We start from the raw sequence: 12,188 nt of genomic DNA on the forward strand, positions 1-12,188 counted from the left end.
AAACACGGTAAAAATCCTATGTGCGTAAGTTCTTGTCACGTGACCTGATGTGCGCTTGCGGCATTCTGAAAAGTTGAGATGTTTTTAACCCGATGCTATGCGACAACGCCTGGAAAAAATTATTTTGTCGCACCGCGTGACCATGTCGCTTCCATTATGAGTGCGCATACCGAGCGCCTACATTTGAAATAACGAACTTGTGCGCGCAAAAGACGGAATATTAAATTAAATTTAAGGTGTAACTTTACCCTAAGTTGCCATGACAAGGTCTGTGTTGGTATTGGATCAGATACTCACTCACAGACTTCTACAATATTAGATTCGGCCAATTTCGTCAATACCGGACTAATATCGACACTGAATATCATACCGGGCCACCCCTAGTATCTTTTTGATTCATTATGATGTGAGATGGTGTTTGTAACAATCGACATCCTCACCATCTTTATATTCCGGATGACACACCATCAGCTCCTTGCAAGTGCGAGCAGGACTCTCGAAAGTCCCGAGCGGTTTTCTCATGAGCTCCACTTCTGTTTTCATGGAGTTGAGTGAAGCGAACACCTCCTCCATGCCCTCTGGGTCATCCAGAGCTTCATCTGCCTGTAGGTAGTCCTCCATGTTTAGCTGAACCGCTTCTTCCTCCTCGGACTCTGTTCTGACTCCACCACCCTGTCGGTTTGAGTTTCTCCTTCGCTTTTTACGCCCCTCTCTGATTGGCAGTGGTTCGATTATGGTGGCTGGAGGACCCTGGAGGTACAGAGCGATGGGACGTGAGAGCACGTAAGAGGTAAATGATAAGGAAAGTGACTAGGACAGGCTGCGATAACTCACTGGTGGTCCGGGTGGTCCGGCAGGTCCTGGATCTCCTCTCAGACCGACGACTCCCTATGGACAGGAGAGATTTAAACCTTCAGAGCCAAGCTTTTCTAAAACTGACATTTCTCTCAAAGGCCAAAGCCAGCTCAGCACTTCATTCACAGGGATTATCCAAGTACAGTAGATTTCACTGGCAAGGTCTCACTTATTATATTAAATACGTGCAGTACACATAAACATCACAGAAGGATGAAAATAAGACGACTAAAAATGAAAAGTATACCAGACCTCATCTCCTTTAGATCCTTTCTCACCAATCGCACCCTAGCAGTGAATAGAAAAAATAAGCAATGAAAAACAGGCTTTATGATGGACAAAAAGAAATACATAAAGGCAACTCACAGCTAATCCAGGGATTCCAGGAGGGCCATTAGGACCAGGAGGACCAGAAACACCCTAAGAGTTTTCATTAAGATCATTAAGTCATGTGCATTTTCTCCTAAATCAAATCTAGCCACTCTCTTTTAGCATAAAACATGTACAAAAGTGTAGCCATTAAACATTTATATTGAGCAAGATTAGATCATATTAAATGTAAGAACTAAGAAAGTTGTAATCATCCCCATTACATCAACCATTATAAATGCCTATAAAAAATATACAACAACCTAGAGCTAATCTAAAGTAGATAAACACTTAAATACTAAACATTTATTCATTTATAGTTCTACGAGCTAAATTTATCATTCGCAACCTCTGGTGCATCCCCATCGATTATAATGTATATAAAATAGACTTTAACATACACCATCTCCTTTAGGGCCCTGTACTCCCTGAATTCCTGGCAGACCCCGATCGCCTTTTTCTCCTATTTCTCCTGGATGTCCAATTAATCCAATCAGTCCACCGTGACCCTGGAGAGCAAAGAAAACAGTTAAGATCAATGGCCAGGGCATCAAACCATCACAACTACCCACAAAATTTTACTTGACTTTAGTGAAAGGTGTCACTGTCAGTATTAGTTACATATGCAGCCAGAGCTGCTCGGTTATGGGCAAAATCACGATTATTTTACACGGTTATTGGTGGCTTTGAAAACATGCATTTATTTAACCTATTTAGTGCTAAAAAGTAAGTGCTTTGGTGCCTTCGAAGTGACATTGGTCCAGCAGCACGGAATTTATAATTGCACATTAATAATTGATTTATCTCGATTATCTTGTTTTTGTAATTGTTTGAATAAAAAATTAAAGGATTAGTCCATTTTCTTAAAAAAGAGAAAATCAATTAATTTACTCACCACCATGTCATCCAAAATGTTGATGTCTTTCTTTGTTCAGTCGAGAAGAAATTATTTTTTTAAGGAAAACATTCCAGGATTTTTCTCATTTTAATGGACTTTAATGGACCCCAACACTTAACAGTTTTAATGCAGTTTAAAATTGCAGTTTCAAAGGACTCTAAACAATCCCAAACAAGGCATATGGGTCTTATCAAGCGAAACGATTGCCATTTTTGGCAACAATATCCACTTTTAAACCACAACTTCTCTCTCGTCTTCCTCCGGCTGTGTGACGAGTCAGCGCGGCCTCATGTAATTGCTTAATGACGTAGAAAGGTCACGTGTTGCATATATGAAATGCACATTTGCGGACCATTTTAAACAATAAACTGACACAAAGACATTAATTATTATCATTCAACAAACAACAACATCTTAATGGTCCTCTTTCGCCATACTTGTAAACACTAGGGCGTAGTTTCGAAACGTCATCCGTGACAGGACCGGAGATAGACGAGAAGTTGTGGTTTAAAAGTGAATTTTTTTCTTGCCAAAAATGACAATCGTATTGCTAGATAAGACCCTTATGACTCGTATGAGTCCTTTGAAATTGCAATTTTAAACTGCATTAAAAGTATTGGGGTCCATTAAAGTCCATTAAAATGAGAAAAATCCTGGAATGTTTTCCTCAAAAAAAAAAAAAAAAAAAAAATTCTTCTCAACTGAAAAAAGACATCAACATTTTGGATGACATGGTGGTGAGAAAATTATCTGGATTTTTTTTTTTTTTAGAAAATTGAATAATCCTTTAACAATAAAAAAATGATTATTGCACAGCCCTATGTGCAGGTCTGCTATACTACAATAAAAATCTATACTAGATTTTTTAGCATTTATATTTTACATCATCAGGAATTTATGATGCTCTTATACCTTATCCCCCTTAGTGCCATGATCTCCTTTCAGTCCGGGTAGTCCAGCTGGCCCCTACATAAAAGAAGAGCCCGTCAAACAGTCAGTCCAATTTCATTGCGAGACTGAATTAACGCTTTGCAAGCCTATATCATTTATCTTCTTCTCTTAGAAGTGTTTTTGATACAGTAGATCAATACGAGAGAGAAAAAAGTGCTGAAAACTCTACCATAGGTCCGGGAGGTCCCGTTTGGCCCGGGGGCCCATTTAACCCTTGCTCCCCCTGGAAAAGAAGCAGGTGGAGTAATCAGTTTAAGATAAATGAAGTGGTCAGAACGATCGATAATGAGCTGGATCGCACGGTTAGATATCAGTTATCTACAGCTCGGTGATGTACTCTAGACAGATGTGCTTGGACTCACAGCAGGGCCTGGAATTCCAGGTAGTCCCTCTGGACCGGCATTTCCAGGGCGTCCTTGAGGCCCCACAGGTCCTGTCTTACCCATTGGACCTTCAGTACCAGCAGTACCCTGGAGAAAAGAGATGTATGGATATGACAGTTGTCCATTTGTAAAAACATAATACGTGTTAGGGATAAAGTTATTATTTTACCTTTGCGCCTTTCTTTCCCTGTTTTCCTTCTTTTCCCTCAGGACCTCCATGACCCTGTGTGGAGAGTAATGATGGTTAAATTTTTATACATTTTAAAGACACTGGCGACTGAAACAAAAAAAAGTCCTTAAACGCACTCTCCGTCCAGGTGGTCCTGGAGGGCCAGGCTCTCCTGATGCTCCTTCGGGTCCCTGTTAAAATAGAATATAGTTAGTTTATGTGTTGTTAACTCAATATCACTAAACACTCTAGAAGGCTACTTACAGCTTTACCAGGCTCTCCACTATCTCCTTTGGCTCCGGGTTCACCATCAATACCCTGTAAACAACCATTATAATGTAAATTTACAATAAAGAAAGGCTTAAGACCGATTTATAGTCGTGCATAAGCTCTACGGCGTAGGTTATTCGTAGCCTCTGCGTAGCTTGACGCGCACCTCACATAATTTTTAACAGCGTGTCATTTCTACGCGGACCGCAAGCACTGTGATTGGTCCACCATAACCCCTCCCGCCAGGTAAAAAAACTGTGTCATAAGTATTTCCGTGTACGACGGTGAAAACAAAGATGGGATTTAAATCAAACTGCATCAAAAGTAGCTGTTTATTTACTTCCATCATTGCTGGTCTTCTCAAATCATACACAACAAGTTGCTGTTTCTTCTTCGTTTGTGGGTTAACTTGCCAAGCTGCTTCTTCACTGACGGTCGTGCTGCTACAGTGGTTACATGCGTGGATACTGCCTACCAGCGGTCTGCGCGTGTGTTTGTTGTGACGCAACGGTATAAATGAAAACCGATGCGGAACCTACGCCGTAGGACCTACGCACAACTACACCGAGCCCTTAAATCCTAAAGCTAGGTCCACTTACATTAGCACCCGGCTCTCCAGGGGCTCCTAGGTCTCCAGGGAATCCAATGGGACCCTGATGACCGAAAGTGGTGGGGTTAGAGTATAATCATCCTCAGATTAACTCTGCTGTAGCAATGAGATTTAACAGCACTCACCGGGAGTCCTTTGGATCCATCCGCTCCAGGTACACCTCGGATTCCCGGTGGTCCTGAAGCACCAGGAGGACCAGTATCACCTTTCTCCCCAACCTCACCTTTCCCTCCCTTAAATAACAGGCAATGGTTAGCGATGCATGTTTCAATGCAAATGATGAAGAAAGGGAATTAAGAAATGTTTGAGTACGTACCGGTGGACCAGTTTCGCCCGGATTTCCTGGGCTCCCTGCCTCTCCGTCTTCACCCTACACAAGAGAGGGGGCGAATAAAGAGCGAAGAAAGTGATCATCTATCTTACTTTGACTTACATGTTTGCGTAGTTACAAAGGCAGCACCCTCGAACAAATAAACACAATCATTCCCCATAAATCACACAAACACAATGCATATCAACAGCGAGAGAGAGTGGTCTACCTTTTCTCCCACCACTCCCGGCTGGCCTACTCCGCCCGGCATGCCCTGAGGACCCTGTGTGTGCACACGAAACAAAACTCAGCTTCATACATAATGCATGCAAGGCTGTCTCCTCTACTTGCAGACTGTTGACGTTAGTGATTCGATTACAAACTACTGGTTTCCACGTACATGTACTGTAATCACATTGCTCCATATTGCTCCACTTTCTCCTGGCTGAAGCATGCTACGGTTAATAGTGACTCTAGTCTAAATGGAACTGGCTTCCATCTTTTCTGAAGAGTGCCTTTAAGTAACGGGGCATGGATGATAACCAGCACATATACCAGACTCTCTTTCCATTTACTTCTGCTGTGCTTTTAAAACCACAAGTCATGATCGGCCCCCAACGTGCATCTCTTCTCGGGTCATCGCAGTGCTTCCACTTTTTCAATTATTAACACATGGGAGATGTTCAAAGGCACCATTAACGGAGGTAAATATAACTCTCACTCAAGGATGATAGTCTAATATGCCTTAATCATTTATGGAGAAGTAAATATAACTCTTGTGGGATCATATCCCACTAGTTATAAATAATTTAGAGCTGAAAATCAGCAGGAGGTGGAGGTTAAAGAGATATGTGAAAGATGAAAGACTGCTGAAAGATAAATGTGTACGTATTCGGCCACAGTCTGGCTAAGCGTTAATATACCTGGCAGATTCTCAGACGCCTTTGGAGCTGTGAAACAAACACTTCTCATTATGACTCAGCAGTGCTGGGATGCTTAACCGCAGCACAGCATCTAATCATTGTTAATCTACTGTCCTGTACTTGAACCCTTCGGCACTGCAGGCTGACAGACAGGAGGAAAAACATAAAGACACTTACCTGTCCACCGATCGCTCCCTGGGGGCCGCGTGGGCCGTGTTGTCCTGGAGGGCCCTGATGAGACGGAGAAAGATTAAGCATTGGTCACTGATCATTAGTCGTACTCTCTCTCTCTCTCACTTGTACAATCACCACCATTCTCTGTGTCAGTGGGGGTGTTTTCCTGTACATCCCTGATGTCGGTGACAGGCTATTACGAGCGGGCTGATTTCCTTTCAGCGCTCTGTGTCTGGGTTTTAATGAGGATCATCTCACTTCTCCATTCCCCGGTTACACCCAATGAATTTGCAACTCCTGAGCTGTTGCGTGAGGCGGAACCCGAGCAATTAATCAAACTGGCCAAAACTCGATGTTTGTGGAGGCAGCGAGCTTTACGTGGTCTCCGCTGAGATATTAGTGCCGTGCAAGGCATCCAGATGTACAGAGTGAGAATCAACACTGCTGTGCTAATCTCAATAACACCGCACAATACCCAAATCAATCAACGGATTAGGTTACCCAAAATGAAAATTCTGTCATCGTTTACACAATCTAAATGTTGTTCCAAAGGTGTATAGCTTCCGGATTCAATACAAAAAGAGATTATGTCATAAATATCCTGTGTATTGGGTGGATTCAATACATTGGCAGTAAAACATGTACTCTATGCACCCAAGAGTGTCAATAAAGTACAAAACCCTAATCGTTATTGTAGTGACAAAACATCATACGTGCACTAGAGATGGATACAGTTACCCAAATACGCAATTATATAGATGATTGTGTGGGTTTAAAGTGTTTTGGCATTTGAAAAATTTACAAAAATGCACATGCCTACCAGCCACCATGACCCCTAATGATGTCACTTCTATTTTCACTACATCACATAAATGCTTCAGGATGTAGCGGGTCATTCTACAAAAAAGGTGGAAATGCTTGTCCCTTGCTTTTGCAGAGCCCTTAATCATTTAATTTGACCCAATAATCCCATAATGATATATGAAGAGTTTGGTTCCAAAACGCAATAAATCCATTTTGACAAATTTTGGTAAAAACGTGTTTTCTATACCAAGAAAGTGTCAAGATGAAAACCACTATTTTCTGTTACAAACTTTCACATAGCATCTTTAGGTTATAAAAACATAAAAAATTCAAATCCATAACTTGATTTTCAAAGATTTATTATAAAAACTGATTATTTTTTCCACAAAATGCAATAAATCCATGACAAGTTTTTATTCAAAATGCTATAAATCTATTGAATCAATCGCCTATATAAATGTGCATTCATCTTCGCCATGTTATATTCATTTAGTTGAACAGTTGTACACACTAATGTTTTTTTTTTAATCAATGTCATTAATCAAAACACTTACTTTGTGATATTAAGAACACTGTCATTGCTGCGGTTATACTTGACGTCTTCGCTTAACGTTTTTCACAGCGATCAGCTGTAAAAAATTTTGGTCTTGCTCGATTTTCGTTAACTTTGAGTAAAATTGGAAAGTTTTTCATAAGATCCCCTGGGGTCAATGTGTTATCATGACAGAAACTTGATGCTGTCGGTCCGGGCAAACAAGCGATCGTCTCCCAAAGTGCCTCTTTGCGTAAATTATTAGATGTTGATGACTTACGTTTCTTTCCCGTCACAGAAAACCATCACAGGTTTATCAATGCTATTAAAGTATTATTTTGTTTTTGTTTGTTTGTTGATCATGAAGTACAAAGTAGATGAGGAAAACTAGAACTCCGTGTACTCAGCGCGCCGCCATTGTTTGTTTACATTGCGTGAATGGTGGGCTGAAATCTGTGGAGTGGATTTATGGCATTCTGTAAAAAAGGAGGAGTGGCGTTTATTGCGTTTTGGAAAAAAGGGAGAAAAGATGACAGAATAACACGGCGGATATTGGATTTTGCGTAAAATTAAGAATTTACTTTTTAATACTGACCTGATATAATACTGGTTCTGGCAGTAACTCATTTTTTTCAAAAATGGCGTTTATTGCGTTTTGGAACCAAACTCTTCATATATTTAATAAATAAAGACGGTCCTTAAAATGATGAGAGAGTTTATTTTTTTAATTTTCTTTTTTTTTTACTTTTTTTTAAATGTCTGGTCCTGAAAATTGTCCTGTCCTTTTGATCATACATGGAAGTTGAACTGTGTACTTATTATTTAAAACCATGTTTTTATCAAACAAATCTAATTTACATGTACCTTTAACCCTGTATGAATTTACTACAACACTGAAATGGTAAAAATACACTATTAATATGAATAATATCAAATAAAGATTTGTCCGCTAAATTTATGTCATTGGTGTTACCCTACCCAAAGCACTTTTATTTTGAAAAATGCATCAGGTCTTTAAAGTTGTTCATGGGTCAAGAGGTCAGTGGAAGAAGGTAAAAGGTTTTTGAGATGTCTTACTTTATTTGTCTAAAATATCATGATATAACTAAGAATTTTGAGATAAGATTTTTTGGATGTCATTAGTGTTACTCTTTTTTATAGCTGGGAGTGTTAAGTTCTTTACATAAAAATACCTTATACTGAATAAGTATGTGATTGTTACATCTCTGATGAAATAGCACATGGCTAATGGCAGCCATTTTGTTAAAATATTATTTTTTTTCTGTAAATTGTCATTGGTGTTACCATCATTGGTGTTACTGTCATTAGTGTTACTTCTCTAATGAGTATTTCCTAAGCACTATTCTTTTAACTGACCAACATAAAAGCATAAAAACAAAACAAGATGGAACATTTTATGAAAGTTTTATCATATTCATTATCTATTATTATATTCTAGTTTTGTCATTGGTGTTACATTGTGTCATTGGTGTTAAACCAAGTTTTGGTGTTATGAATGTATTTTCTTGTACTTTCTAGTAATATTTTCATGTTGATATGGGATGTGAGACATTGTTGATATTGAATCAAAGCCTTTTTGGTTGAAAATTTTAGTTTTTGTTGGTTTTAAAGAAAAAAGTCAAACTGAGAATCAAATAATTTCATACAATGCTGGGTAAAGATGAAGAATTTAATTAAACAAATATTAATAATCAATTATTTTTCTTGCTGTTATGATTCCTCTACTCAACCTTTAACTAAATACACAAGCTGTAATTAGAAAAAAATATTTAGTATCAACAGTAATGTTCACTGTAAAAAAATTCCGTAGAAATTACAATGTTAATGCAGCTGGGTTGCCGGTAACTACCGTAGATTTAAATTTATGTTATCTACTGGAAAGAATTTGTTCAAAGTTAAATAAATTTTAAATATTAACAAGTCTTTATCTTTACAGAATAAAACTATACAATAACAGCCTCATGCAAAGCATTCTGGGAACCAGAAATCATCATCAACCTTTTTCTGTTTTTTTTTGCTTCAGATTTTGTTTCCCAGAATGTTTTGCTTTATGCTGTTTTTTTAGTTTTACTCTATAAAAATAAAGACTTGGAAATGTTTAATGTTCATTTAACTTTGAACGAAATGTTGCCAGTAAAAATCATAAATTTAAATCTACGGTAAGTTACCGGCAACCCAGCTGCAATTTCTACTGAATTTTTTTACAGTGTTGTTTAAATCACAGGTAACACCAATGACAAATAAATGACTCATGGATTCTTTATTAAAATGTATCAAAAAGTTAAAAATAGATTAAGCTCCCCGTTTTGCGGATTCATAGATTTGACAAGTTAATTAATGCTATTTAAGAAGTTTTGGGTATGTTGAAAGAAGTTCATTTAAGCTAATTTCCATCACCCGAATTCCACCTTTTCTGTAGAATGACCCTAGCAAAAGCAATGCATTATGATTTTACTGTGAACTTGTTGAAATATTCACCTAATCATTTTACTTGAGAACAGTAAAATGACACACTTTGGTGATTTATTAAGCATTTAAGGCTTTCATAATGTACTGCCATTGTACCTAGCCAATTTAACAACATAATACTAAATTATCTCCTTTTGAGTTCTGCAGAAGAGAGTAAATCTATGAGGGTAAAAATAGCTCTTAATTTGGGTGGACTATTACTTTAAAACAAACTGGTACTGGGAAATATCAAATGGGCTGCCTATGCATTAGGTCCTGCAAATCTCATGATCCATGCATTCACACATGGATGAGACTCGTGGCTTTGTTTCCTCTTAGTTTTGAAGCACTTCATCTAATCGTGCAAGTGTGTGGAGCTGTTGAAATCATGTTTTGCATTCCTTCATGGTTGACGGAGCCGCTGGAAAACTGTCACAAAGCGGCACGCTCATTAGGCAGCCCCGGCTCACGGTAATCTGATTAGCAGCTGTCATGCCTTCCACTTCAGAACCAGCAGTACGCTCCCTCTCTCTCATGTCATTCTTTCCCTGACACTTATACATCACACATATAAACAATGCTTCAGTCTTACACAGGCTCTTCCACCGTTTCAAAGTTATCTCTAACCAATCCTCATCCTATATCCATAGTCTTGTTCAGAGAACATCTGTGCATGATTATAGGATGAGGTTATGGGATAACCCTAAATATAATCAATGTTCAAGTCAGTGGCGAAGGCCATTTTTTATATGGATGCATGATGTATTTTCTAGTTCAGATGTATTTTCTAGATATCTGTATGTTGCAGTGGCGGCCGGTGACTTCTTTTTTCAAGGGCGCACGATGCGAAGTTCGTCACATGTATGTAGCCGTCATGTGTGTGGTTCGTAATTTAAAAATATGTGTTCTGTGCATCGAGAGATCCTGTGTGCATCACGTGTCTTGTCAAAATAAGTGTCTTCTGAAGACACGTCTAAAAGGTTTATGATAAAAGAGACGCTTGCGTTTGTCAGATACTCGCATAATCTCATGCGTAATCAAGGTTTACTGTTAAGGGAGTGTCTTGCGTGTATTTTGTGAACGTGAGCGTCTCTTTTATCATAAACGGTTTTGACGCGTCTGCAGCAGGCACTTATTTTAACAAAACAGGTGATGCACATGGTTCACATGACGCAACAAACACATATTTTAAAAACGCGAACAACACACATGACACATATTTTGAATTTGCGCCCCTCGGAAGAGCAGTCACGAGCCGCCACTGGTATGTTGTTATTACTGTGAATATATTTAGAAAAGCAATTTATGTCAACCACTGAATTCAATATTACACTGTAAAACTTTTCACTGTAAATTTACAGTAAAATACTGGCAGCTGGGTTGCCAGCCGTTTACTGTATTTTTACAGAACCACTACTGTAAACAACATTTACAGTCTTGCACTGTAATTGTCAGATACAGTATAACGCTGTAATTTATTTATTTTTACAGTATACACTGTAAAACTTTACACTGTAAATTTACATACAGGCAGCTATATTGCCAGCAAATTACTGTATTTTTACAGAACTATAACCCATTCTGTATTTTACTGATATGCCACTTTTAAATTAGGAATTTATATTATATGTGTAACAGTAACAATAGTCTCAAATGGTAATTAAATACATAATACACAAATACAAAATTCTTAGAATATAAAACTTTATTTTTTAAAAGCAAAGACCATAAAATTTACATAAACATTGTTTGCTGAAATGTCAGCTGTATGCATTACAATTAATAAACAGTTGACAGAACAGTTATGAATTATCAGAACATTAACAATCAAGTGATCTTATTAACTTTTAAAGAATGGAAATGTTTCAAAATATTTTAAATGATGTAAAATAAGAAAGTCAGGAGGGAAAATACATTAAAGTATTACTCTACTTTCTTAATAAAAAATCTGGATAATTTACTCACCCACATGTCATCCAAAATGTTGATGTCTTTTTTTGTTAAGTCAATAAGAAATTAAGTTTTTTAGGGAAAACACTCCATGCTTTTTCTCAATTTTAAAGACTTTACTGGACCTCAATAGTTTACAGATTAAATGCAGTTTAAAATTTGCTATTTTGATGCAGCTTTAAAGGGCTCTAAATGATCCCAACCAAGGCATAAGGATCTTATCTAGCAAACCATCATAATTTTTATTGAGAAAAATAAAAAATAAGTACTATAAATCCATAACTTCTCATCTTGCACTAGCCTTGTGTCCCACCAGCGCAATCTGGCGTAATGCTTAAGCATGTTGAAAGGTCACACGTGATGCATGCAAAACTACCGCCACAGTGTTTACAAGCGTGGAGAAAGAGGAACGTTCAGATGTTGTTGTATGTGGAATGATAACAATTAATGTCTTTATGTTAGTTTGTTGTTTAAAATGGTCTGCAAGTGTGTGTTTCACATTTGTGATGCATGACCTTTCG

The 12,188-nt window shown here is 38.0% G+C and overlaps 1 protein-coding gene across 1 annotated transcript in view; it reads right to left on the minus strand.

Annotated features, from left to right (window-relative positions):
* The window catches only part of col5a3a (collagen, type V, alpha 3a), an 81,174-nt gene that overhangs the window by 8,511 nt on the left and 60,475 nt on the right, over positions 1-12,188 (minus strand). Inside the window, exons 48-63 of the mRNA XM_065263411.2 lie at positions 5,916-5,969; positions 5,045-5,098; positions 4,822-4,875; positions 4,631-4,738; positions 4,495-4,548; positions 3,890-3,943; positions 3,763-3,816; positions 3,626-3,679; positions 3,436-3,543; positions 3,243-3,296; positions 3,035-3,088; positions 1,626-1,733; positions 1,222-1,275; positions 1,108-1,143; positions 835-888; positions 441-750 (exon numbers count right to left, since the gene is read on the minus strand). Of these exons, the coding sequence (XP_065119483.1) occupies positions 441-750; positions 835-888; positions 1,108-1,143; positions 1,222-1,275; positions 1,626-1,733; positions 3,035-3,088; positions 3,243-3,296; positions 3,436-3,543; positions 3,626-3,679; positions 3,763-3,816; positions 3,890-3,943; positions 4,495-4,548; positions 4,631-4,738; positions 4,822-4,875; positions 5,045-5,098; positions 5,916-5,969 (1,264 nt within the window). The remainder of the gene's footprint in view (positions 1-440; positions 751-834; positions 889-1,107; positions 1,144-1,221; positions 1,276-1,625; positions 1,734-3,034; positions 3,089-3,242; positions 3,297-3,435; positions 3,544-3,625; positions 3,680-3,762; positions 3,817-3,889; positions 3,944-4,494; positions 4,549-4,630; positions 4,739-4,821; positions 4,876-5,044; positions 5,099-5,915; positions 5,970-12,188) is intronic.

Source organism: Paramisgurnus dabryanus, chromosome 3 (genome assembly GCF_030506205.2).
Source record: "Paramisgurnus dabryanus chromosome 3, PD_genome_1.1, whole genome shotgun sequence".
NCBI lineage: Eukaryota > Metazoa > Chordata > Actinopteri > Cypriniformes > Cobitidae > Paramisgurnus > Paramisgurnus dabryanus.